At 42.1% G+C, this 26,966-nt stretch overlaps 1 protein-coding gene across 3 annotated transcripts in view; it reads right to left on the bottom strand.

The window, feature by feature from the left end:
* The window catches only part of MAPK12 (mitogen-activated protein kinase 12), a 164,239-nt gene that overhangs the window by 66,450 nt on the left and 70,823 nt on the right, over positions 1-26,966 (bottom strand). For all 3 annotated transcript variants that reach the window (XM_075857189.1, XM_075857188.1, XM_075857190.1), the window contains exon 4: positions 17,488-17,599. In XM_075857189.1, coding sequence (XP_075713304.1) covers positions 17,488-17,599 — 112 coding nt within the window. The remainder of the gene's footprint in view (positions 1-17,487; positions 17,600-26,966) is intronic.

Here is a 26,966-nt window from a genome sequence, read left to right as displayed (position 1 = left end):
AGATAGGCGCTGCAATGTAGATTACAGTAAAGTTTTTATTTTTTAAAAACGAGCATTTTTGGCCAAGTTATGACCATTTTTGTAGTTATGCAAATGAGGCTTGCAAAAGTCCAAGTGGGTGTGTTTAAAAGTAAAAGTCCAAGTGGGCGTGTATTATGTGCGTACATCGGGGCGTTTTTAATACTTTTACTAGCTGGGCGTTCTGACGAGAAGTATCATCCACTTCTCTTCAGAACGCCCAGCTTCTGGCAGTGCAGACACAGCCGTGTTCTTGAGAGATCACGCTGTGTCGTCACTCACAGGTCCTGCATCGTGTCAGACGAGCGAGGACACATCGGCACCAGAGGTTACAGTTGATTCTGCAGCAGCATCGGCATTTGCAGGTAAGTCGATGTAGCTACTTACCTGCAAACGCTGATGCTGCTGCAGAATCAACTGTAGCCTCTGGTGCCGATGTGTCCTCGCTCGTCTGACACGATGCAGGACCTGTGAGTGACGTCACAGCGTGATCTAGCAGAAGCTGGGCGTTCTGAAGAGAAGTGGATGATACTTCTCATCAGAACGCCCAGCTAGTAAAAGTATTAAAAACGCCCCGATGTACGCACATAATACACGCCCACTTGGACTTTCTTTTAAACACACCCACTTGGACTTTTGCAAGCCTCATTTGCATAACTACAAAAATGGTCATAACTTGGCCAAAAATGCTCGTTTTTTAAAAATAAAAACGTTACTGTAATCTACATTGCAGCGCCTATCTGCTGCAATAGCAGATAGGGGTTGCAAAATCTGGTGACAGAGCCTCTTTAACAATACAGAAATTCTGGAAATTTTAGAGCAATGGTGACATCGCGAAGAAAGCGACCAGATTCTCCTGCTTGGGTTTCAATAGAACTCAATCAACAGCTTTGAACTTGCTACACAAACATAAATGGACTGCAGTGTAGTCTAGTCTATGAACAGGTTAAGTCCAACTATCTCTGACAATCTGTCTGTTATGGCACGTGTTCTCACCAAGTACTGGAGGTTTTAGTTCAGGAAAGACAGCATTATAAATGTTTCCACGGTAACCAGCTCCAAGGCAGTTTGAAACATTATGTTCTCTGCTACCAGATTTCTATTGCTTACACTAAAGCAGAGGGTGGGCACAATTCATAGGTAAGAAGGTAGAGCATGAAACCTCACAGGATAAGAGGGATGCTTAAATAATATGGTTGTACTTCAGTTCTGAGAAATCAGCACATAATATAACATTCATAAAGGGCAACAAAACAATGACTTCTCAATCATCATACTGCACACTAGACAATTTCACAAAATACTATACTGTAGTACAAATAAGTATATTGAGAATTGCATTACTCATATACACTGTTCAGCCATAACATTAAGGCTTGGTTCTCACTGTGCGTCTGTTGTGGTTTTAACATTTTGATTTTGTTTTGGCAGATGAACTTCAAGGTCTCTTAATGGGAGTTCAACCAAAAAAAAAAAACAACTAAAAAACTAAAAAAAAGAAGGGAACAAAACAATGGCACCTGACAAGTTGTGTGATATATTAGGCAACAAGTGAACAGTCAGTTCCTGAAGTTGATGTGTTGGAAGCCAGAAAAATGGGCAAGTGTAAGGATCAAAGCAACTTTGACACGGGCCAAATTGTGAGGATTAGACGATTGGGTCAGAGCATCTCCAAAATGGCAGGTCTTAAGTGTTCCTGGTATGCAGTGGTATGCTACCGGAAATGGTCAACCAGTGTACCATGGTCAAACGCCCAAGGCTTATAAATGTGCGTGTGGAGCAAAGGCAAACAATCTGGTCCGATCCCACAGTAGAGCTACTGTAGCACAAATACTCCAGCCGTGATAAAAAGGTGCCAGAATACACAATGCATCGCAGCTTGCTGTGTTTGGGGCAGCGTAGCTGCAGACTGGTCAGAGTCCTCATGCCAACCCCTGTCCATCGCTGAAAGCACCTACAATAAGCATGTGAGCCATCAGCACAGACCTTTGAGCAATGATGGAAGGTGGCCTAGTCTGATGAATCACGTTTTCTTTTACAAATTGCAGAGGTCTGGGTGCATGTGTGTCGCTTATCTGGGGAAGAACGCACTATAGGAAAAAGGCAAGCCGGTGTAGGCAGTGTGATGCTCTGGACAATGTTCTGCTGGGAAACCTTGGGTCCCGGCATTCACGTGGATGTTACTTTGACATTTACCACCTACCTGCAGACTAAGAACACCCATTCATGGTAGAAGTATTCCCAAATGGCAGTGGCCTCATTCAGCAGGATAATGCGTCCTGCCACATTGCAAAAATTATTAAGTAATGGTTTGAGGAACATGACAAAGTGTTGACTTGGTCTCTAAATTCGCCAGATCTTAATCCAAATCAGGCATCTGTAGGATGAGCTGTTAAACAAGTCTGGTCTCTGGGAGGCACCACCTCGCAACTTACAAGACTTAGGGTATGTTCACACAATGAGAGGCATTTACGTGTGAAAAGACAGACTGTTTACAGCTGTCTCGTTTCACACGTAAATGCTCCTCCTCGTAATTTACGAGGCGTCTGAGACGCTCGTAAATCTTGAGCTGTGCTTCATTGAGTTCAATGAAGAACAGCTCAAATTACGTGGCAAAGAAGTGCCCTGCACTTCTTTGCCAAGGCAGTCCATTTACGCGTCGTCGTTTGACAGCTGTCAAACGACGACGCATAAATTACAGGTTGTCTACACAGTACGTCGGCAAACCCATTCAAATGAATGGGCAGATGTTTGCCGACGTATTGCAGCCCTATTTTCAGACGTAAAACGAGGCATAATACGCCTCGTTTACGTCTGAAAATAGGTCGTGTGAACCCAGCCTTAAAGGGTAACAGGGTTTTATAGACGAGACTAACCCTTTTCTAGCGTTTATTTTACATTTCTGCTTACTGCCTCCTTTGTAGAGAAATCAGTTTTAACTTTATGCTAATGATGCACCTAAATGCCAACGTCACCGATGCCCCAAAATGCTCCTAGGTCGCTACCCAGTTCAACCACCCTCCCCCTTCTTACACTGATTGACAGGGGCCAGGCAGCATAATCAGCGTGCTCATCCCTGGCCCCGTACGGTCTGCAACATGCGCTCGTCTCTGCTCTTTACTTGGCGCATGCGCAGTACGTTTCAGAAATCGTACTGCACATGTGCGAGTAAAGAGCAGAGAAGAGCGCGTATTACAGACAGTACGGGGCCAGGCATGAACGCACTGTTTACGCTGCCTGGCCCCTGTGGATCAATGTAAGAAGGGAAGGGGGGGTTGAACTGGCTAGCGACGTAGGAGCATTTAGGGGCAACGGTAGCGCCCTCGTTGCACCAAAATGCTCATTAGCAGGGGCGTAACTAGGAAAGACTGGGCCCCCCCTCCCCTGGATATCACACAACCCCCGCTTGTAGATAGTGCCTCCTTGTAGATTCCGCCGCACAGCGCCCCCTATAGATAGCACCATACAGCCCCACCTGACAAAGTCAGGACCCACTATGCTTGCTGTCAGTGAGTGGCTGAAAGCTCTAATACACTGCACTACGCATGTGCAGTGTATTAGAATAGCGATCAGGGCCTCCTGCCCTCAAGTCCCCTAGTGGGACAAAGTAATAAAGTAAAAAAAAAAAATAATGGTGTAAAAATAAGAAAATAAAAGTTTTAATAAAAGTAAAAAAAATCCCCCTTTTTCCCCTTATCAATCCTTTATTAATTAAAATATATAAACAAATAAACTATACATAATTGGTATCGCCGCGTCCGTGATTTAGTTATTTATCCCACGCGGTGAACACCGTAAAAGAAAATAAATAAACCGTAGCAGAATCACAATTGTTTGGTCACTTCATCTCACAAAAAAATGGAATAAAAAGAGATCAAAAAGTGGCATTTACCTAAAAATTTTAATGATCGAAACTACAGTTCGTTACACAAAAAATAAGTCTTCGCACGGCTTTATTTATGGAAAAATAAAAACGTTCTGGCTCTTAGAATAAGGTAACACAAAAAGTGAATGATTTTTTACAAAACTTATTTTAATTGTGTAAACGCCATAAGACACAAAAAACTATAAACATATGGTATCGCCGTAATCGTATCGCCCCACAGAATAAAGTGAATATGTCATTTATAGCGCACGGTGAACGCTGTAAAAAAAAAAAAAAAATTGAATAAAAAACACAATAGTAAAATGCTGTTTTTTAGTCACCACGCCACTTAAAAATAGAAAAAAAAAAGCTGATCAAAAAGCCACATGCACCTCATGAAAACTACAATGAATTCCTCAAGGTGTCTAGTTTCCAAAATGGGGTCACTTTTGGGGGGTTTACACTGTTTTGGCACAAGACCTCTTCAAACCGGACATGGTGTATAATAAAAAGGAGGCCCCAAAATCCACTATGTGGTCCTTTGCTTCGGAGGCCGGTGCTTCAGTCCATTAGTGCACTAGGGCCACATGTGGGATATTTCTCAAAACGACAAAATCTGGGCAATACGTATTAAGTTGCGTTTCTCTGGAAAAGACTTTTGTGTTATAGAAAAAAATGGAATAAAAAGGATTTTCTGACAAAAAAAAATAAATGTATATTTCACCTCTACTTTGCTCTAAATTCCCGTGAAACACCTAAAGGGTTCATAAACTTTCTAAATGCTGTTGTGAATACTTTGAGGGGTCTAGTTTCTAAAATGGGGTGTTTGATAGGGGTGTCTAATATATAGGCACCCTCAAAGCAACTTCAGAACGGAAATGGAACCTAAAAAAAAATAAAATTAGGCAATACTTCGCTTCTTACATTATACTGATAATGAGCCGTGCCCACCCTGAGATGACCCCAGTTTTGACTGTATAAACGGAGACCCCTATTAGACCGTTTCAGTGCCCGGTTTTCCCAAGCATACACCCCTGAGACGTGTATTTCTATTGAGGAGTCCTTGGTACACTTTAAAGGGAGGCTTCAATTCCGCCAGTACCTGCCGGGTAGGAGGGCAAGGTATGGTGTGAAGATGTATAAGCTGTGCGAGAGTGCATCAGGGTATACCTACAAATTTAGGATATATGAAGGGAAGGACAGCAGTATTCAGCCCCCAGAATGCCCCCCCCCCCCCTTACGGAGAGTTAAAGAGGCTCTGTCACCAGATTATAAGTGCCCTATCTCCTACATAATCTGATAGATTTAGTTTCTTAATGCCCAACTGGGCGTGTTTTTACTTTTGACCCAAGTGGGTGTTGTAAAGAAGTGTATGAGGCTGACCAATCAGTGACCAATCAGCGATATACACTTCTCATTTTTCCAGCCCAGCATGATCCACAGCACAGTGTGGTTATGCAGTGAAAGAAGCTGGGCTGGAACAATGAGAAGTGTATGTCACTGATTAGTCACTGATTGGTCAGCCTCATACACTTCTTTACAACACCCACTTGGTCAAAAGTAAAAACACGCCCAGTTGGGCATTAAGAAACGAAATCTAAAATTGCTCATAACTTGCCAAAAAATGATCGTTTTTCAAAATAAAAATCACTGCTGTTATCTACATTCTAGCGCCGATCAGATTATGTAGGAGATAGAGCACTTATAATCTGGTGACAGAGCCTCTTTAATGCCAAAATTGTGTGGGATTTGGTGCACCCACTGCTGGACCAGGGTTACCACCCCTACCTGGATGTTTATACCAGCGTCCCACTCTTCAAGTGCCTCGCTTCCAGAAGTCCTGCGGCATGCGGCACTGCTACAAGAAATCTGAGAGGCCTCCCTAAGACTCTGCTTGGGCAAACACTCAGAAGGGATGAGAGCAGGGCACAATCTAGCAGCAACATATTGCGTGTCAAGTCCAAGGACAAGAGAGATGTCCTTGTATTGACAATACATGACCACACCAGTACCCATGTACCTGTATGAGGTACCAGTACAGAGACCCCCAAACCAAACTGCATCCTGGACTACAATAGGTACATGGGAGGGGTGGACTTGTCAGATCAAGTCCTGAAGCCCTACAGCGCCATGCGGTGTGGTATAAGAAGCTGGCCGTGCACATCATTATCAAGAACCTAATCTTTAGGAACCAAGAAGAGGGGACACCCAGTACTTCTGGAAGAGAGGCCACACGCATCGTACCAGGGCAACACTTTCCAGAAGTTGTTCCCCAAACCAGCAAGAAGGGAAAAAGTCAAAAGAGGTGCAAAGTCTGCTATAAGAGGGGGATAAGGGAGGACACAATATATCAATGTGACACGTGTCCCGAAAAACCAGGGCTATGTATGAAAGTTTTAAAATTTACCATACATCCCTTAGATTTTTAATCTACCCTGACGCACTCCGCACAGCTTATCCCCCTCATCTTTCCCTTCTGAGCCCTGCTGTGTGCCCAGGCAGCTAACAGCCACATCTAGGGTATTGCCGTACCCAGGAGAACCCACATTACAGTTTATGGGGTGTATATCTCTGGTGGCGCATGCTGGGCACAATTTATTGGACACTGAACTGGCATAGATATATAGAAAATTGAAAATCTCACACTGTACCATCTGCTGCGCATTATCTTTTACACAATACCTGTGGGGTCAAAATACTCACTATACCTCTAGATGAATGCCTTAAGGGGTGTAGTTTTTAAAGTGGGGTCACTTCTCGGGGTTTCAACTGTACTGGTACCTCAGGGGCTTCTGCATACATGACTTGGCACCAGAAAAGCTCCAGTAGGCCAAATGGGGGTCCTTTCCTTCTGAGCCCTCCCATGGGCCCAAACTGGAGTTTATCACCACAAATAGGGTATTGCCGCACTCAGGACAAATTAGGCAACAAAATGGCGTATTTTGTTCCGTGAAAATAAGAAATTTTGATCAAAAATGATATCTTATTAGAATTTTTTTTTTACAATTTCAAAGCCCAATTCAAATACATGCTGTGAGAAAACTGTGGGGTCAAAATGGTAGCAACAACCATAAATTAATTCCTTGAGGGGTGTAGTTTCCAAAATGGTGTCACTTTTGGCGGATTCCTACTGTTCTGGCACCTCAACAAACCTGGCATGCTGCCTAAAATATATTCTAATAAAAAAAAAACAAAAAAAAAAAAAAAAAAGAAGAGGCCCCAATATCCACTAGGTGCTTCTTTGCTTCTGGGGCTTGTGTTTTAGTCCACGAGCCCACTAGAGCCACATGTGGGACATTTCTAAAAACGGCTGAATCTGGACAATACATATTTAGTAGAGTTTCTTTGGTAAAATCTTCTGTGTTACAGAAAAAAAAATGGAATAAAATTGAAATTCAGCAAGAAAAATGAAATTTGCAAATTTCACCTCAACTTTGCTTTAATTCCTGTGAAACTCCAAAAGGATTAAAAAACTTTCTAAATGCTGTTTTTAATACTTTGAGGGGTCTAGTTTTTAAAATGGGGTGTTTTATGGGGGTTTCTAATACATAGCTTTGGAAATTCTGAAAAATATGAGAAATTGCTGTTTATGCCCTAAGTCTTGTAACGTCCAAGAAAAATAAAAAAAAGTTCAAAAACCGATGCCAATCTAAAGTAGACATATGGGAAATGTGAACTAGTAACTATTTTGGGGGGCATAACCATCTGTTTTACAAGCAGATGCATTTAAATTCAGAAAAATGCTATTTTTTCTCAATTTTGTCTAAATTTTGCGATTTTCCACAAAATATACAGTGAATATATTGAACAAATTTTACCACTAACATAAAGCCCAATGTGTCACGAGAAAACAATCTCAGAATCGCTTGGCTAGGTTTAACCCGTTAGTGACCGCCAATACGCCTTTTAACGGCGGCCACTAACGGGCTTTATTCTGATGCATATGCCTTTTTACGGCACTGCATCAGGATAAAGTAAACAGAGCAGGGAGCCGTCAAATCTCCCTGCTCCCAGAGGCAGCTGAAGGCGGAGATCGTCCCTGCTCTGCCGTGTGAAATCGATATTAGTATCGATCGCACCCGTTTAACCCCTCAGATGCGGTGCACAATAGCGTGCACCGCATCCGAGTGGTTTTGGAGAGAGGGACACCCTCTCTCCACCACGGACACCCGGCGATAAGATCGCCGAGTGTCTGTGTCTATAATGGCAGCCGGGGGCCTAATGAAGGCCTTCAGGTCTGCCTGGAGCGAATGCCTGCTAGATCATGCCGCAGGCATGACCTAGCAGATACCTGTCCGTTTTAAACGGACAGGCAGTAATACACTGCAATACAAAAGTATTGCAGTGTATTATAATAGCGATCGGAGAATCGCATATTAAAGTCCCCTAGTGGGACTAGTAAAAAAGTTTAAAAAAAAGTTTAATAAAGTTAATTTAAAAAAAATGTGAAAAAAAAATGAAAAACCCACCTTTTTCCCCTTACAAACTGCTTTACTATTAAAAAAACAAAATAAAGTAAAACAGTTACACATATTTGGTATCGCCGCGTCTGTAACGACCCCGACTATAAATCTATTATTTACGGTGAACGCAGTAAAAAATTTAATAAAAAACTATGGAAAAAATGCTGTTTCTATGAATCCTGACTTTAAAAAAATGTGATAAAAAGTGATCAAAAAGTCGCATCTACTCCAAAATGGTACCAATAAAAACTACAAGTCTTCCCGCAAAAAAAAAGCCCTCATACAACCGCATCGGCGAAAAAATAAAAACGTTACACCTCTTCAAATATGGAGACACAAAAACAAATAATTTTGAAAAAAAAGCGTTTTTACTGTGTAAAACATACAAAAACTATACAAATTTGGTATTGTTGCAATCGTAACAACCCGCTGAATAAAGTTAGTGTTATTTATATCACACGGTAAATGGCGTAGATTTAAGACGCAAAAAATGTGGCGAAATTTCAGGTTTTTTTCTATTCCCCCCCAAAAAAAAGTTAATAAAAGTTAATCAATAAATAATATGTCCCTCAAAATGGTGCTATTAAAAAATACAACTTATACAGCTATGTCGACGCAAAAATAAAAAAAGTTATAGCGCTTGGAATGAGACGATGGAAAAACGTAAAAAATGGCTTGGTCATGAAGGTTTAAAATAGGCTGGTCATTAAGGGGTTAAGCATTCCTACGTTATTACCACAAAGTGAAATATGTCAGATTTTAAAAAAATGGGCTCTGAGCTTTAAAGGAACAGTGTCACCAATTATTTTTTTTATATATCAGTTTTCTGTTAGGGTTTTATTAAAAACGTTTATATTTATTTGTGTGTTTGTATGTTACTTTTTTCTATTTTTACACTTTTTCTTCCCTATGGGGGCTGCAATTTTTTTTTCCATTTCTGTATGTGTCGATTAACGACACATACAGACATGGAATACGGCAGCTCCAGTCCCATAGGGACTGCGAACGGGGCCCGTTCCATCCACTATGGTGTACGCCGTGTGTGTGGGAACGGCGCAATGTGCCGCTCCCACACAGTCCGATTTGAAATGCGCGCTGTCCGGCGCCATTTTCCTGTGGACCGGAAGTCGCGGCCGGGCAGTAAGATTACAACTTCCGGTCGCGGCTTCCGGACTTGTGCACATGGAGCAGCGGCAGCAGACGGAGCAGACGGACCGGAGGGAGTGGCGGCGACTGGAGCAGGTAAGTGATTTCTATGTATGTTCGTGTTTCAGTGTGTTTTACTAGTGTATGTAAACCTTCTACACTGTGTGTTCGCTCAAAAAATGGCGACACACAGTGTAGGAGGTTAGACCGTTCAAACCCCTCGTTTCTCCCGGCACTAGCCAGGATAAACGAGGGGGGGATGCTGAGAGCTCACTAGAGCGAGGGATTTTTTTCCCAATTTTGCAGCATAAAGCAATGTGGTTGCTTTACCACATGCAATGCTGCAATTTTGGGAATTGCTCCATCTAGTGACCAGTGCTGGGAAATATTATAAATTGAATCCAATTTATAATATTTCCTGACTCGTGAAAAAAATAAAAATAAATTAGAACAATGTTTAATCACCTACACACTGATTGTTTAACTAAAAAAAAAAAAAAAAACATGTTTTGCTGGCAACACATTCCCTTTAAGGCCAAAACAAGGCTGCGTCCGGGGTTAAAGTTGCAGAAAGCAGCTAGAGAAATCAAATTCCTTTCAGTTTCCTGTATGATGTATGTTTTGTTAGTATACACAGTACTTGCATAACACCACAACAGAGCCATAATAAGAGAAACTGCAGCACTCCAGTAGGAAAGGGGTTTCTTATTTATTCACCAAGAATAACCATGCAATCCTATCAGGGTCTTTCTCAAGCATCATAACACTGACAGGGTTGAAACGTTGCAAGGTCATGCTTTTTTCTACTGGAGTGCTGCAGTTTCTCTCTTTGGTTATGGATCTCTGAATTCCTTTGTACTGTGGAATATTTTGCTGTGTGCACCTCTCTATCTGGGATTTTTCTAAAAGCTGGTCATGCTGCTGAATTTCTGCTACCACAACAGAGCCTCCCAAGTGCGGAGATAACTGTTGAGTAAAAGTCAGTTCACAAGGAGTTTATTGGCACAGATTTTGACGTGGAACCGTGTCTAAATCAGCGCCAAAAAACTTCCGAAATCGCCTCCCATGGATTTCAATTTTAGCAGTTTGCGGGGAAAAAAAGCGGCATGTCCACAAAAAAAAACAACAAAAGACATTTTTCACTGCTTTTTTGCCCGCGCTCCTCAATGGCAGAGGGCGAAAAACACTGCAAAAAAGCGCAGGCAAGTCAAAATTCCTGAAGGAACTTTGAGGCCGATTTTTTCCGCCTGCAAAATACTCTAAGGCTGGGTTCACACTGAGTTTTTTGCAGGCGGAATTTCTGCCTCAAAATTCCGTTTGGAAGTTTGAGGCAGATTTTCCTCTCCCTGCACGCCGATTTTCGCAACGTTTTTCGCCCACGACCATTGAGCCATTGATGTCAATGGGAGGTCACAGGCATAAAACGCCCGAAGATGGGGCATGTCCCTTCTTTCTCCTGCGAGACTGTTTTACCGCTCGCTGGAAAAAGACGCCTCCGCCTCCCATTGAAATCAATGGGAGGCATTTTTGGGCCGTTTTTGACGAGTTTTGCGACGCGGTTTCCGCGTAAAAAACTCAGTGTGAACATAGCCTTAACTAGACGTCAAATAGAATATTAAAAGGGGTTTTACGGGAATACAGATTGATTGCTTAGTCCTACCTCCAGGAAACAATTGGCAGAAAGATTTCTCCAGAATGCTTTTTATCCATAAATGCTGTTGTACCTGAAAATTGGCAATACACAATAGATAAAAGTTTGGCTTAACCTGCAAATTTTAGTGGGATTGGTCAACAATATACTAGTATGGGTGACTCCTGACTGTCCTCCGAAAGAGGGATGGGGCCTGTAGGATTTCCTTTGTTCCTGCAGAAGAAAAGCCACTGCCAGGCATGGCTGGCAGCAGCTTATTCCCCTCTCATCATTGAAACAAACATGCATGCTCAGCAGAGTTCAGCGGGCATATTTATGGGGGAGAAATAGCTGCCATCCAAACAAGCATTATCTTATGTGTATGGACAGCTTTATGGTCTACAGCACAGACATTAGATGCTCTGCAGATCTCCCGAAAATTGGTTGGTTCAGACAAATATATCCTCCTATTACCGCGTTTTAAAAGTTTCACCTTCAAATTACTCTGCCAGTATAGAACCTACTGATTCCTATTAGTAGAAGACCATTATAAAAAAAAAACACAAAATGAACTTGTATCCTTATATCTAATTAAGAGCTGAACATCTTATCTCAGACACATGTAAAAACACAGTACAGTTTTTGTTCCATGATTGTCAGAACAGAACAACATGCTTGTCATTAAACTGGACAAGGCTACGCCAAAGCACATGGCATGAACTAAAGTGGAAACAGAACAGTGCCTTAGAGAGTTTCTCCCATCTTATAAAGTGATGGCACTATATGATTTGTATGTGTCCGATCTCTGGGACCTCCACGAATCTAACGAATGAAGAAGCCACAGCGCCGATTTTGCACAGCTTCCCCGTAACAGTTTTTCGGGTCCCAGAGGTTGGATCCCCACCGATCATACAGTGATGGCGTATCCTAGCGATATGCTATATCTTTAGAAGATGAGAATATCCCTTTAAGAAAATGTATGCACGTAGATATATCAGAAATGGATCAGTGTCTGTCCTAACTAAATTAACAGGACAATTCACAACAATAAAACCTGTTATGCTGCAGGTGCATTTAGAAATATGATCGCTATTTTTCATTTGTAATCAATAATTGAATAATTTAATGTAATCGTTGAGTATATACCTGAATGAAGTAGGTACAGCTTCCCTCAAATACTATCAATATTTTTACACACACACACACACACACTTCAAAAGAAGATCTTGCAGCACTCCAATAGGTGACAAAAAAATTTGGTTTATTCAGGCAACATCAGACAGTGCAGCGTTTCAGTCCTGCAACAGAAGCCTTCTCAAGCATAGCAATACACAGGCTCACAATGATTTATATAACATCTAATCAATTAGTATCATCAGCCTCATTATAATAAATATAAAACTTGTCAAGTGCAAATGCAGTGAAATAAACAAAGATTAAGGTATCCACGAAAAAAAAAATTGATACAAAAAGTGAAAGTGACAAATAAATATACATATCCATATACTGTGAAAAATACAGGATTTGGAACATAATAAAAAAAAGTATACAGCTGTGCCAGGGGATGGACCTCCCTTAGCTGCAGATCATCCCCAGCATATCCTGCAGATTGTAAACAGATTTAGTTGACAAATTTCAAAAAAGTCCTTAGCGAACTATGTAGGCCAGAATTAAAGAGGCTCTGTCACCAGATTATAAGTGCCCTATCTCCTACATAGTCTGATCGGCGCTGTAATGTAGAGAACAGCAGTGGTTTTTATTTTGAAAAACGATCATTTTTGAGCAAGTTATGAGCAAATTTAGATTTATGCCAATTAGTTTCTTAAAGAGCAACTGGGCGTGTTTTTACTTTTGACAAGTAGGTGTTGTAAAGAAGTGTATGAGGCTGACCAATCAGTGACCAATCAGCTTCATACACTTCTCATTGTTCTAGCCCAGCTTCTTTCACTGCACAATCACACTGTGCTGTGGATCATGCTGGGCTGGAACAATGAGAAGTGTATGAAGCTGATTGGTCAGCCTCATACACTTCTTTACAACACCCACGTGGTCAAAAGTAAAAACACGCCCAGTTGGTCTTTGAGAAACTCATTACCATAAATCTAAAATTGCTCAAAAATGATTGTTTTTCAACATAAAAACCACTGCTGTTATCTACATTACAGCGCCGATCAGGCTATGTAGGAGATAGGGCACTTATAATCTGGTGACAGAGCCTCTTTAAATTCTTTGTACAGAGGGGAGATGGGGGAGGAACCAGCTTTGGTGCTATTTACACCATCTGGACAAACATTTGTGGACACCTGACCATCACACCTATATTAGCACGTCGGACATCCCATTCCAGAACCATGGGCTTGAATATGAAGTTGGCCGCTCTTTTGCAGCTGTAACAACTTCCACTCTTGTGGGAAGGCTTTCCACACAATGGAGTGCATCTGTTAAAATTGGTGCCCATTCAGCCAAAAGAGCATTTGTGAGGTCAGGCACTAATGTTGGGCGAGAAGGTCTAAATCCCAATTATCGTTCCAATGCATCCCAAAGGAGTTTAATGGGGTCAAGGTCAAGGCTTTGTGCAGGCAACTAATTTCTCAACAATAAACCATATCTTTATGCACCTCGCTTTGTGGACAGGGGCACAGCCATGCCGGAACAGGTAAGGGCCTTCCTTAAAACTGTTGCCATAAAGTTGGAAGCATACAATTGACTAAAATGTCTATGTATGCTGAAGCAAAAAATAAAATAGAAATTACCCCGAAACCAAAAATAAAGCGATTGACCAAAACCCTAAAAAAGAACATAGTTATCCCTCCTGCAATAGAATTTTACAGAAGAGACAATGTGTTCCAGTAGGCAGAATTCTCCTGGCATCCGCCAAACCAGGATTCATCCCTCAGACTGATCGTGAAACAGAATTCATCACTCAAGAGACTACATTTCTACTCAAGAGTCCACTGGCAGCTTTAAACCACTCCAGCCGCTGCTTGGCACGGTGATCTTAGACTGATGACCATAAAAACCCATTTTATGAAGCTCCCCATGCACAGTCCTGGTACCAATGTCAATTCCAGAGGCAGTTTGGAACTCTTTAGTGAGGGAGGCAACAGAGGATAGGACTCCTTTCCACATCTAAAATCACTGAGCCATACTACTAACATAGTCTATAGAGATTACATGCCTGTGTGCTTGATTCTATGTATGTGTTTGCGGTGTAGGGCTGAAACAACTGAACTCAATAATTAGCATATGAACGCAACAAACTTTTAGCCATATAGTGTATTTCAGCGGAAACAAACCACTTAAAAGTATATTCGCACCTTTGAACAGCATTATAAATACACCCCTAACAAGCCTAGCCAAGGATCTATTCAGGGCTGTAGCGAAAGGCTAATGGGCCCCGATGCAAAGGTTCTTCTTGGCCCCCTCCCCCAAACTTCTCGTGGCCGACGGCACGCAACTTTCAGCTGCATCGCTGGCTTGCCTAAGTGACCCAACGATGCAGCACTAGCAGCCAGGGCTGTCACTAAAGTCTTGAAACGTCAGGGTAAATAGCCCTAATAGCATATCTATAGCACTACGACCCTATAGCTATGGATAGGATTAGATACAGTAGCTCAGCAGACAGTATCACACATTATAGGATTAGATACACTGGCTCAGCAGACAGTATCACAAATGATCGGATTAGATATAGGGCCCAGCTCGCTGACTTTGCGGCTCCAGCGCTGGACCCAGGAAAGGTAATAATAATAATTGTTTTGCTTTTTTGTGTGTTACTAACTATTTTTGTGTGTTTGTGTTTTTTTACAAGCTCATACTACCTCAGATTCGAGGACTACTTTGATGCCTGCGTTTTTTTTTATTCTCAAAATGGATAACGAGGGCTGTGTGTGATTTTTACTTCAATAAAATATTTTTCCTAGGTCTTTGTATTTGTAAACGTTATTACTACCACCTTAATAACGGCCGCTGGCTGATTGACAACATCCATTACTAAGGCGAGGCTTCATGTTAGACATAAAGAGGCTAACACTAACCCTCATTATTACCTCGGTACCCACCACCCCCAGGGATATCGGGCAGAGCCTGGTACGATCCAGTAAACGATCACCTGTAGTGATGGTCAGGCACTGGCATGGCCGCAGGCTGTTAGTAGTAGGCTGAGAAAGCCCAAACATAGTGGCCCTTCCCACCCTGGTAATGCTAGCCTGCTGCTGCTATGTTTTATCTGGCTGGTTATAAAAAATGGGGGAACCCCACATCGTTCTTTCCATCATGCATTCATTTTTTTTAAATGACGTGGGGTCCCCCCATTTTTCATAAACAGCAAGATACAACACAGCAGCCACAGCTTAGCATTACCACTGTGTTTGGCCTTTCCCAGCCTAATAATACCAGCCTGCGGCCGACCCAGTGCCCGACCATCACCACAGATGGTCGGGGTACTGGATCGTACCTGGCTATTCCCGGCATTCCTGGTGGCGGTGGGTACTGGGGTAATAATGGGAGTTAGTGTCAGGCTCTGCACCGGCTAACACTAAGCCCCGCCTTAGTAATGGACGCTGTCAATCAGCCAGCAGCTATTAATAAGGCAATAGTAATAAAGTTTTAAAAAGAAAATACAAAGACATAGAAAAAACAGGTTTATTGAAATAAAAAACCCCCACAACCGTCATTAACCATATTGAGAAAAAAAAAAAAGTAGTCCGCTAATCCGACGTAGCCCAATGACCAAACCTTTAAAAAAAACACAAAAAAACCCCATTAGTAACGGCCTGTTCACATCATAGCTGCTCTTCCGTCTGAGGTTTCTGTCGGGTAACCCCTCAACGGAGGCAAACTGAAACCTCAGCTTCCGTTTCCCTCACCATTGCTTTCCATGGTGCAGTTAACGTTGCTAAAGGTTTCAGTTTGTCACCATTGTGACAGGGTCCCGTTGTTTTGACGGAATAGCGCAGTCGACTGAGGGAAATGGAAGTTTCAGTTTGCCTTTCCGTTGAGGGGTTACCCAACAGAAACCTCCAACGGAACCCCTCAAATGGAAGGGCAACGCTGATGTGAACACAGCCTAAGGGCCTATGCACACGGCCGTGCCCATAATCACGGCCCGGCTGGCCGCCGACGCCCGACACAGTTCTATGGCACGGACACCTATCCGTAGCACAGAATGGGTCCGCAATTACGGAGATTTTTTTACCGTCCTGTACATGGGTCCTAACATATGGTAGGCTTAGATACAGGGCCCAAGTGTATGTATGATACGGTTTGTTGGACCCTGTATCTAAGCCTACCATATGTGTTCAATTACAGTCTGCTGGGGCCCTGTATCTAAGCCTACCACATTGTAGGCTTAAAAGGGGTTGTCCAGTCCCTAAAAATTGACAGCCTAGCTGATAGCATCAATAGCTGATGGGTCGGGGTCTGACTCCCGGGACACCAGCAAGTCAGCTGTTTTGAAGGGGGTGCAGCGCTCATACAAGAGCTGCTTCCTCTTCATTTCCCTTACTTGCTCACACTGTGAACCGCTGACACGTTCGTGTCGGCGATTCAGTGTGAGAAAGTGACCGGAATGAAGGGGAAGTAGCGCTTGTACGAGCGCTGCACCCGCTTCAAAACAGATGAATTGCAGGGGGGGGGTCCCGGGAGTCAGATCCCGACCCATCAGCTCCAGCAGACAGTGGTATTAAACTTATCCTCCTCTTCGGCCGCAGCGGAGGTCCTGACTCCATCCAGGGTCGGGATATTGTGCGCAGCGCATAGCGCTGTCACGTCAGGACCGCCGCTGCGCTCCAGAAGGAGGAATGTAAGTACTGTCAGTTACTATAGTAATCGGGGCCCGTGTAGTTTACAACTGAGACCCCTATAGTTACGCCACTGGATCTATTATACAACGCTCTCTGCTGTCCTGCATGATTGGAAAGTTAGACTTTTTTTAGCGGTGAATATTTTAGAAGCCAATTACAGTTCTCTAGGACCCAGTTTAACATTTCTAGTAGCCAGGTAAAAAAAACACTGATAGGTCATTAATATATCATCGGTGTGAGTCAGACACATGGAGCCTCTGGGCACCGGAAGCAGTTGGCTCTGGCCACGGAATAGCGGCCGAGCTGCAGCATGGCCGCAATGCAATGTACGGAGCCAACTGCTTCCGGCTCCGTACATTGCATAATGTGCAACAACATCCGGTGCCTTCAAGCCACCGGAGTAGCTGATCGGTGCAGGTTCCGGGTGTCGGACCCACACCGATGACCTATCGGGTGGATAGGTTATCAGTTGTTCAGTAGATATAGCAGAAATGTGGACATAGGATACATACAGTATACAGGTATGTTTATTTCTTATATAATTTACGTAGAATTACAAACCTTTAATCCTCTCAAGATCTGATATACAAGAAACTGAATTCGATCTTCTGACAGTTTCTCATGTTTCATTATTTTTCCCAAGTCTGTGCCCATGAAAGGCATAACCAGAAAACTGTGAAAACAGTTAAAAAATTGTTACATGCTTTGAATACATGTTAAACAATGGCATCATAGACAAGTAAAAAAAAAAAAAACTTTCAATTTATTATTTGAAATAAACGTTTGTAGTTTTTTTTTTAGTTAACTTTATTAATTCTTAATTCTGCACGAAGAATTGAAGAAAAAAAAAATAATAATAATTAATATACAAATTGTACAGATCTTAATTTCCGAAAACAGACACAGGATTATTCAATATAGAGATAAACTCAGAGCTTAATAACATCTCAACTAGTGCCACACAGTAGGATATGAATGGCTGGTACCAAAAACCTTGCCACTCCATGTGGTTCCAAGTTTGTATAATCCTCCTAAATTCTACTATTTCTCTGCATTCGCAATGGACCGCTCCTAGTTTTCCCTGAGGAAGCCGGCAAGGCGAAACAGGTCAGGTACCGTTCAGACTCCATGAGATGTTTTAAACTATAAAATACGCTTTATATACAAGTTTTTTTCTTTTAAGTTTGGTATTAAAAGAAAAAACAGACGTTTTAATATCTGGGCCCACGAAGACTTGTTTGTTCTTTCCCGATCTTTTTCTGTAGAGATCTGCTGAGGCGATCCACTAACAGGAGGAAGGCACTCAGTTGTTTTACCATTAGTGCTCTACAATCAGCACTCTTCCATCAGCGCACCAGCTGCGACAAACAGGAGAAAAGCAAAAGGTGGTTGAAATCTGAACAGATGCCTTTAGGGGTCAAGCAAGAGAGATTAGGAGTGTTCCATTGAGGACACACAGAATGGGTAGAAGACAGGCAGAATATACAAACTCTGAACCATGTGGAATGGTGATAGGTTTATAGGTCTAAACACTCATATCCTACAGTGTGGCAGTAATGTTGAGACATTACTAAACGGTCACTAACGTTTCAATAAACTTTCCATAAATCAATAGTACAAGCAAATATGAAAAACTGTGTGCGCGCGCGTGTGTGTGTGTATATATATATATATATATTTTTTTTATTTTTATTTTTCTTATAAGAGAAAAATGCCCCTCTTTCTCCACTTATTAGGCTCCTCCCTGCCTCCTAATTGTTCCCTCTCCAAATTTACTGCTTTTTCAATCTCCTCAGATAGACTGTCTGCTCCGAGTTGACCTTAAAATTCTATGAAGAGGAAGGATGAAGCAGGAGCACAGTGAGAGGCACGCAGACGCTACTGAAGTCTATAGTTCGTGTTTTATCTCACCCAAGTGCTGGATTCACAGCTACACTGCTCATTTCTGCTGTGTAATGTCCTCCATGATGCTGCTGCTGCTACTTTTATATAGGTTAAAGATAGACAAGAGAGCAGGATTCCCCGGTTCTCTGCAGTGTATAGACGACATGGTAGCAGTTAGGGTATGTGCACACACACTAATTACGTCCGTAATTGACAGACGTATTTCAGCCGCAAGTCCCGGACCGAACACAGTGCAGGGAGCCGGGCTCCTAGCATCATACTTATGTACGATGCTAGGAGTCCCTGCCTCGCTGCAGGACAACTGTCCCGTAGTGTAATCATGTTTACAGTACGGGACAGTTGTCCTGCAGCGAGGCAGGGACTTCTAGCATCGTACATAAGTATGATGCTAGGAGCCCGGCTCCTTGCACTGTGTTCGGTCCGGGACTTGCGGCCGAAATACGTCCGTCAATTACGGACGTAATTAGTGTGTGTGCACATACCCTTAGATTCAGAGAAAACTAACATTTAGAGATGCAGCCTGCAGAGAGGGAAAACGACATATATATATATATATATATCTCAAAAAGTGGGTCCCTACTCTACTGGTTGCAGCACCGCATGGCGGTCACTGCCACTGCCACACCACTCCTGCAGAGGGCAGAGCCCAGAGGCCCAAAAGCACCCATGCTTTTAGGTATGCTTTAAGTTCCAAGTCCATCTCTAAATTGAATATTATTAATTATGTGTATTTGTGCTTGCTATATCTCTGTACTCTATTTTATCTGAAGACTGAGAACTGTAGATAGGACAACAAAACACACCCACTTTTTCCACTTTAGCCATCTCCACAAGAAAAATTTAAACCCTGTATTCTTTTCAATAAAAATAAAATATATTATATACACACATATACACATATACACACACACACACACACACACACACACACACACACACACACACATGTTAATAATGATAATAGCAGCATTCACTTTCTTTAAAAGAAAATACTTTTTGCAGAAAAATTGTGCAGCAGATTTAAGTCCACTGAGGAGCACCATACAATCAAGCACAGTGCGGCAAACATATTGGAGCAGATTTACTCTTGATGCAGCGCAGATTTCTGGTCTAAGTGGCACCTTCTTTTTGGTGCAAATCATTTTACATACGTTTATCAAGTGCAGAGATAATTTTACTTGTAAACACGTCTTACGATATAATAATGTCCTTAAAATGAAACAATGTTAAAATGAAAAAGTGTCAAAATTATGGTTGGCATTAAGAGGGATAATAATGATTATGATAATAAACTGTAGTTACTGGGTAAGTGACATTAACCGCACTTTAACGGTAAGGCCACATGCAATTCCCCCCCCCCCCCAGAAAAAAAAAAAAAAAAAGATTAACTATTAGGCCTTCTTGAAAACTGTAAGGGTATGTTCACACGCTTACTAAAGGGAAAACCGCTCCGGATGATCAGACGTTTTGTATTCAAAGTCGCGTTTTCGCTGCATTTTTTATGCCCGTTTATGGAGCTGTTTTTCTATAGAGTCAATGAAAAACTGCTCCAAAAACGGGACATGCACTTCTTTTTCGCAGGCGTTCTTTTACGTGGCAGTTTTTCAAAATGGCCACGTAAAAATATGGCCCGTCGGAACAGAACGCCGTTTTTCCCATTGAAATCAATGGGCAGATGTTTGAAGGCGTTCTGCTTCCGGTTATTTGGCAGTTTTTCGGCCCGAAAAACGGCCGAAAATAAGTTGTATGAACATACCCTGAGACACTGAAATAAATCTATCCATAAAAGTAGACGTTTAAGAGTCAAACATATGATCATTTTATCTAGGCTACCAGCAGGCACTAAAGGAAGGAGGGGATATTATTAAAGAGGCGCTCCCGCCTTAGATATTTATGGCTTATGTCAAATATGTCTGATAAATGAAGGTCCCAGCTCTGGGACCAGTACTTCTCTCAAGAAAGGGGGTCATCCCACCCCCTGTGGTAAGGCTGCCACCACATCTAGGCAGAGAATCAATGGAGAAGTGGCCTCTCCATTGATTCCAATGTGAGTTACAGAAAGCAGCCGAGCAAGTGGGTTCGGTTCTATCAGACATTTATGGCATATTCTGTGGATATGCCATAAATGATTCAGATGGAAATAACCCTTTAAAAGTGGGTTGTGCAGTCTTAGGTGGAATTTTTTTTCTAATGTATAATGATAAGTTTGATATATTTTGGGTTTCACTTGCTGCCAATTCTCCTCTTGATGTCAGTGAATACATAGAAACCTAATACTGCTCACACAGGTGGTGGCTGCAATCTCAGTTTAGGTAAGAGCCATCAGTCTTAACCCCTTAGTGACCACCAATACGCCTTTTTACGTCGGTCACTAATGGGCTTTAGGCTAGGCTGATGCCTTTTCACGTCAGCCTAGTCTAAGTCCTGCACGGGTCTCCCGTGCAGGCAGGAGCCGGGGCTCTGCTGTCTGATGACAGCTGAGCTCCTGCTCCAACGCCCGCGATCGACGTTTACTTCGATCGCGGCCGTTTAACCCGTTAAATGCCGCAGTCCATAGCGACCGCGGCATTTAACTTTGTTTACAGAGGGAGTGAGCTCCCTCTGTCACCCATCGGCGGCCCGCGAATGCTATCGCGGGTCTCCGATGGGGTATCATGGCAGCCGGGGGCCTGATAAAAGCCCCCAGGTCTGCCCAGGACATATGCCTGTTAGGACACGCCGGAGGCACGTCCTAACAGATTGCCTGTCAGATTTACACTGACAGGCAATAATGCTCTGGTATACGAAGTATACCAGAGCATTATAGCAGCGATTGAAAGATCGCACAGTAAAGTCCCCTAGTGGGACTAATAAAATAAGTCATCAAAGTGAAAGATTATTAATAAAAAGTACAGTAAAAAAATAAATAAAACCATTTTTTTCCCATAATAAGTGGTTTTATTTAGTAAAAGTGTAAAAAAAAAAGTACACATTTGGTATCGCCGCGACCGTAATGACTCCATTAATAAAGTTAATATGTAATTTAAACCGCAAAGTGAACACCGTAAAAAAAAAACGCAAAAAACCATGGCGAAATTGCAATTTTTTTCCATTGCCCCCCAAAAAAGTCATAATAAAAATGAATCAATAAGTCCCATGCACCCCAAAACAGTACCATTCAAAACTACGTCTTGTCCCGCAGAAAACAAGCCCAAAAAATCACTACATTGATGGAAAAATAAAAAAATTACGGCTCTTGGAAAGAGACGATGCAAAAACAAATAATTTTAGTTCAAAAGTGTTTTTATTGTGCAAAAGTCGTAAAACATAAAAAAACCTCTACATATGCGGTATCGCCGTAATCGTACCGACCCATAGAATAAAGGTAACATGTTATTTACGTCGCATAGTGAACGGCGTGAATTTAAAAACGCATAGAACAATGGCGGAATTTCAGTTTTTTTTATAATCCCCCCCCCAAAAAGGTTAATAAAAGTTAATATAAAAATTATATGTACCCAAAAATGGTGCTATTAAAAAGCACAACTAATCCCGCAAAAAACAAGTCCTCATACAGCTATGTAGACGAAAAAATAAAAAAGTTATAGCTCTTTGAATGAGACTATAGAAAAACGAATAAAATAGCTTGGTCATTAGGGCCTAAAATGGGCTGGTCACTAAGGGGTTAAAATCAAGGAAAGAGGTTTGTTCTGCTGCTATGATTAGCTCACAGAGGATTGTCAAGACTGAGGACATTGTAACAAATCTCCACAAACCATCCAGCTGTGGGCAGAACTTCATGTAGCATTCGCTAAAGGGGTCATCCGGGTTTTTTAATTTGATGGCCTATCCCTAGGATAGGCCATCAATATTAGATCGGCTGGGGTCTGACTTTGGGCACCACCGCTGATTAGCTATTTGAAGGGACGAACGAGTGGCCATGCAAGGTATTGAACCACTGCCCCATTCAAGTGAATGGGACGGTGGGGAAATACATTTGTAGTGGCTGTGCAGGGTAACGGCAACTGCAAGTCTGAATGAGGAGGTGAACCATTTAAACAATGAAGAGGATGTGGAGATCGTAATTGCGCTGCGGTCCCTTCAAACAGCTGATCGGGCAGGGGTGCCGAGAGTCTGACCCCAGCCAATCTAATATTGATGGCCTATCCAAAGGATAGATCATCAATTTAAAAACAAAAAAAACAAAAAAAAACAGGGATAACCCCATTAAATGAAAACTTTAAAAAAAAAAATTCACTAAGGTTGTATTCACATCTTTTGTCACCAGTTCAATTTTATTTCTAAAGAAACTGAAGACAATTGACTAAACAAATGCAATGTATGATACGGGTTTCATCTTTCACATTCATTTTACCATAACTCCATATGCTGAATTTAAAGGGGTTTTCCGAGATCTAAAATAATATTTTTCTTAATAGTCTGATGTTTTTTTTTATAGCTATATACTCCCCAAAATAACTTTTTGAAGTTTTCTGTTTCTTTCCGTGCTATAAACGCGCTCGTTTTACATTCCGCACTTTGTTGACATGCCTCCTATGACAGCTTCCGGTCCGCCCCAAGCAAGCATGGCTTTTCTCCGAGCATGCCATGTGCCGGGAGGATGGCCGGTCAAACACACTATGAGAGAAACTACGCATGCTCAGACGCTGGAGAAAGAGTATCCAGTCCACCTATTCCCTCAGTGTGCAGGGACGTCAGGAATGACGTTTCCATACATTGAGCAGGCCGGAAAACGGAAGTCATAGATCATGTAAGAGGTAGCGTCAGAAGTAAAGATTTTGCTACTTGACGCATCACGTGACCGGCGCTGGAATCGGGTGTTCTAAAAATAATGTAATTTGTAATATACGTACGTTTTTTTAAATTTCATTTTCTATGTGCAGTGAAATTGAAATTAGTAAATTGGTTACAGAAAACCCCTTTAATCTATAAAAAACATCAGTTTTTCCATATTGAGTTCTGTCCGTTTCACATTGAATCCAAAAGGAGGACCGTTAAATGGGTTTTCCCACAAAGCACATTTATCACCTATCCACAGGATAGGTACAAAATGTATGATCGCTGGCTGGTGGCTGTCACTGGGACCTCCGCCGATCACTAGAACCACGTTCCTCCTCACTGCACGATTGTGGATAGGTGGCAAATGTGCTTAGTGGGAAAACCAATTTAAAGAGGCTCTGTCACCACATTATAAGTGCCCTATCTCCTACATAAGATCGGGGCTATAATGTAGGTGACCGCAGCGCTTTTTATATAATAAAACGATCTATTTTTACCACTTTATTAGCGACTTTAGATTTATGCTAATGAGTTACTTAACGCCCAAGTGGGCGTATTTTCCCTTTATACCAAGTGGGCGTTGTACAGGGGAGTTTATGACGCTGACCAATCCGCATCATGCACTCAGCGCATAGGGATCCTGCTAGATCCTTATGTGCTGTCTTATACTAACACATTAACAATACTGAAGTGTTTAGACAGTGAATAGACATTCCATGGGATGTCTATTCACAATCTCTGCACTTCGTTACTCTGTCTGTAGTAGTTACAGCAGAGGACGCGTAATCTCGTTGTAACCGGTCATTTACAGCGAGATCACGCTTCCTCTGCTGTAACTACCACAGACAGAGTAACGAAGTGCAGAGATTGTGAATAGACTTCCCATAGAATGTCTATTCACTGTCTAAACACTTTAGTATCATTAATGTGTTAGTATAAGACAGCACATAAGGATCTAGCAGGATCCCTATGCGCTGAGTAAATGAATGGAGAGGAGTGAATGACGCTGATTGGTCAGCGTCATACACTCCCCTGTACAACGCCCACTTGATCTAAAGTAAAAATACGCCCACTTGGGCATTAAGCAACTCATTAGCATAAATCTAAAATCGCTAATAAAGTGGTAAAAATAGATCGTTTTTTTAAATAAAAAGCACTGCTGTCACCTACATTATAGCGCCCATCTCCTTATGTAGGAGATAGGGCACTTATAATGTGGCGACAGAGCCTCTTTCAGTTACATCAGTTCAGCTGTAAAATTCAATATCATATGTAATGGATGTCAGGGCTGATATTCTAACTGCCGGTCTAAAAAAAATTGCATGTAGCAGCAACAGAGATCTTGAAAAGATGAGGAATTGAAACAAAGATATTAAAAAGTCTGAAAATTTTGATTACAAAATAAATAAGCTTTATTAGACAAAAAAAGCAATGCACAATGACTGCAATGATTGGTTGTACAATTTACTAGTTCTTTTCTAGTTTTAATTGAAATAGTCTAAACTAAACAAACAGACTCAAAGCACATAACCACACACAAAAATACAAGCATATACAGTGCATAATTCACAGAAGAGCAGAAATCTTTCTGGTGTCACTTGGTACTTATTTAGGCTCAAGCTTACAGACTTCCTTTTAGGTATGGAATATGCCACAACTCATTTCAAAATAAAAGCAGTCATAAAAGGAACATACAAGGCTTTAGGCTTTCACACAAGATTTCAAGGGTTTGAATGAAGAAGCGCAATACTGAGTAGAGGGATATTATTACTTAAAACTTACCTATTCTTTTTGTAAACTTTTTAAAAAGTCAGATACGACAAGTTTTCTAAGGTCATTTTTTGTAGCCTGGGACTCAACGAAAGATATGACATTTGACCATTACACAAATTGACATTATTATAATAATTTAACCTCCTTATATGCCTTTTTACCCTTCCGTCAGAAGTATATGTCAGGAGTCGTCCCAATGTATACTTCTGACGGAAGGAAGAGACTTATCACACTGTAAAGGCATACAGTGGGATAGATCAGCCGAACTTCCCGGGCAGAGCACTACTTGAAGCGCTGTGCATATATGGACAGTAATGTCAAGGGCTTTCAACTACGGAGTCCACGGCCAGAGCATCACTAGCGCTCTGGCCAGGGACTCCTGTCTTTGGTAAGCCCTTGACATCACTGTCCATATATTCACAGCGACGTTAGGGGTTGTCCCGGGCACATCGCTTCAAGTAGCGCTCTGCCCGGGAAGTTCAGCGGACGTATCCCTCTGTATGCCTGTACCGGAAACTCTGACTAAAGCATCGGCAACACGATGGACAGTGACGTCAGGGGCTTTAAACGAAGTAGTTCCCGGTCAAAACATCAGCAGCACTCTGGCCGGAGACTCCGGTACTGGAGAAACACCTGACATAACTTAGGCCCTGGGGAGGCTTCCCGAGTATACGTTTAACATATACTTCTGATGAATGCCATACAGTGGCATCTCACACATTTGCAGAACCTCTCGGGATGGAATATTGTAGTCTACATTATTCCATCCTCAAAAAACAAAACAACAAGGTATATTGACGTATGCCAGCCCGACTGCGGCCAAAAGGACACTTTTTTGGCCTCTGTTGGTCTAATGGAGCCCTATGGACACGTTTAGAGTGTACATCAGTAGCTTTCCCGACGTACACGTTTAACGTACAGTGGCTAGCACTGTTACCTTGCTGCACTGGGGTCCTGGGTTCAAATCCAACCAAGGACAACATCTGCATGGAGTTTGTATGTTCGCCCTGTGTTTGCGTGGGTTTCCTCCGGGTACTCCAGTTTCCTCCCACACCCCAAAAACAAACCAGTAGGGAATTTAGATTGTGAGCCCCAAAGGGGACAGTAAAAGAGGACCTCTGAACAGCACTGCGTAATATGTTGGCGCTATATAAGTAACTGAAATAAACGTAGGGTAAAAACACAATGTGAACCAGGCCTAAAGGAACCGTTGTCACTGGCATGCAAAATTTCAAAAATTATTCAATTGTGTTTAGCAGCAAGTCTTCTCCTGGGAATAGCCTTTTACTGTAAAGTTAATATAATTGGCAACCGTCCCGAATTTGCTTTAAAATTCTTGCTATTTGTTGCAAAATCTTATGTGCATTTTGTCATGGTCTAAATGCCAGGAACGAAGCTCAAAAGCTACTTTCCATAAGAGTCCCCCCTTTAGTCCTCCTCCTCACTCCCTCCTGTTGGTGCTAGAAGAACAGCAGGTAACTAAATTCTCAGGAAAATCCCACCTAGTGCTTGGGGTAATCACTCTGCTGAGGTTTCAGGGTAGCTTCTGAGGCTGCGTCTCTTAAAAACGACTGGTCATCTGT

This window comes from Rhinoderma darwinii, chromosome 3 (assembly GCF_050947455.1).
Source record: "Rhinoderma darwinii isolate aRhiDar2 chromosome 3, aRhiDar2.hap1, whole genome shotgun sequence".
Lineage (NCBI taxonomy): Eukaryota > Metazoa > Chordata > Amphibia > Anura > Rhinodermatidae > Rhinoderma > Rhinoderma darwinii.
The sequence above is the reverse complement of the archived record's forward strand: the minus strand, read 5'-3'. Positions and strand labels throughout refer to the sequence as shown.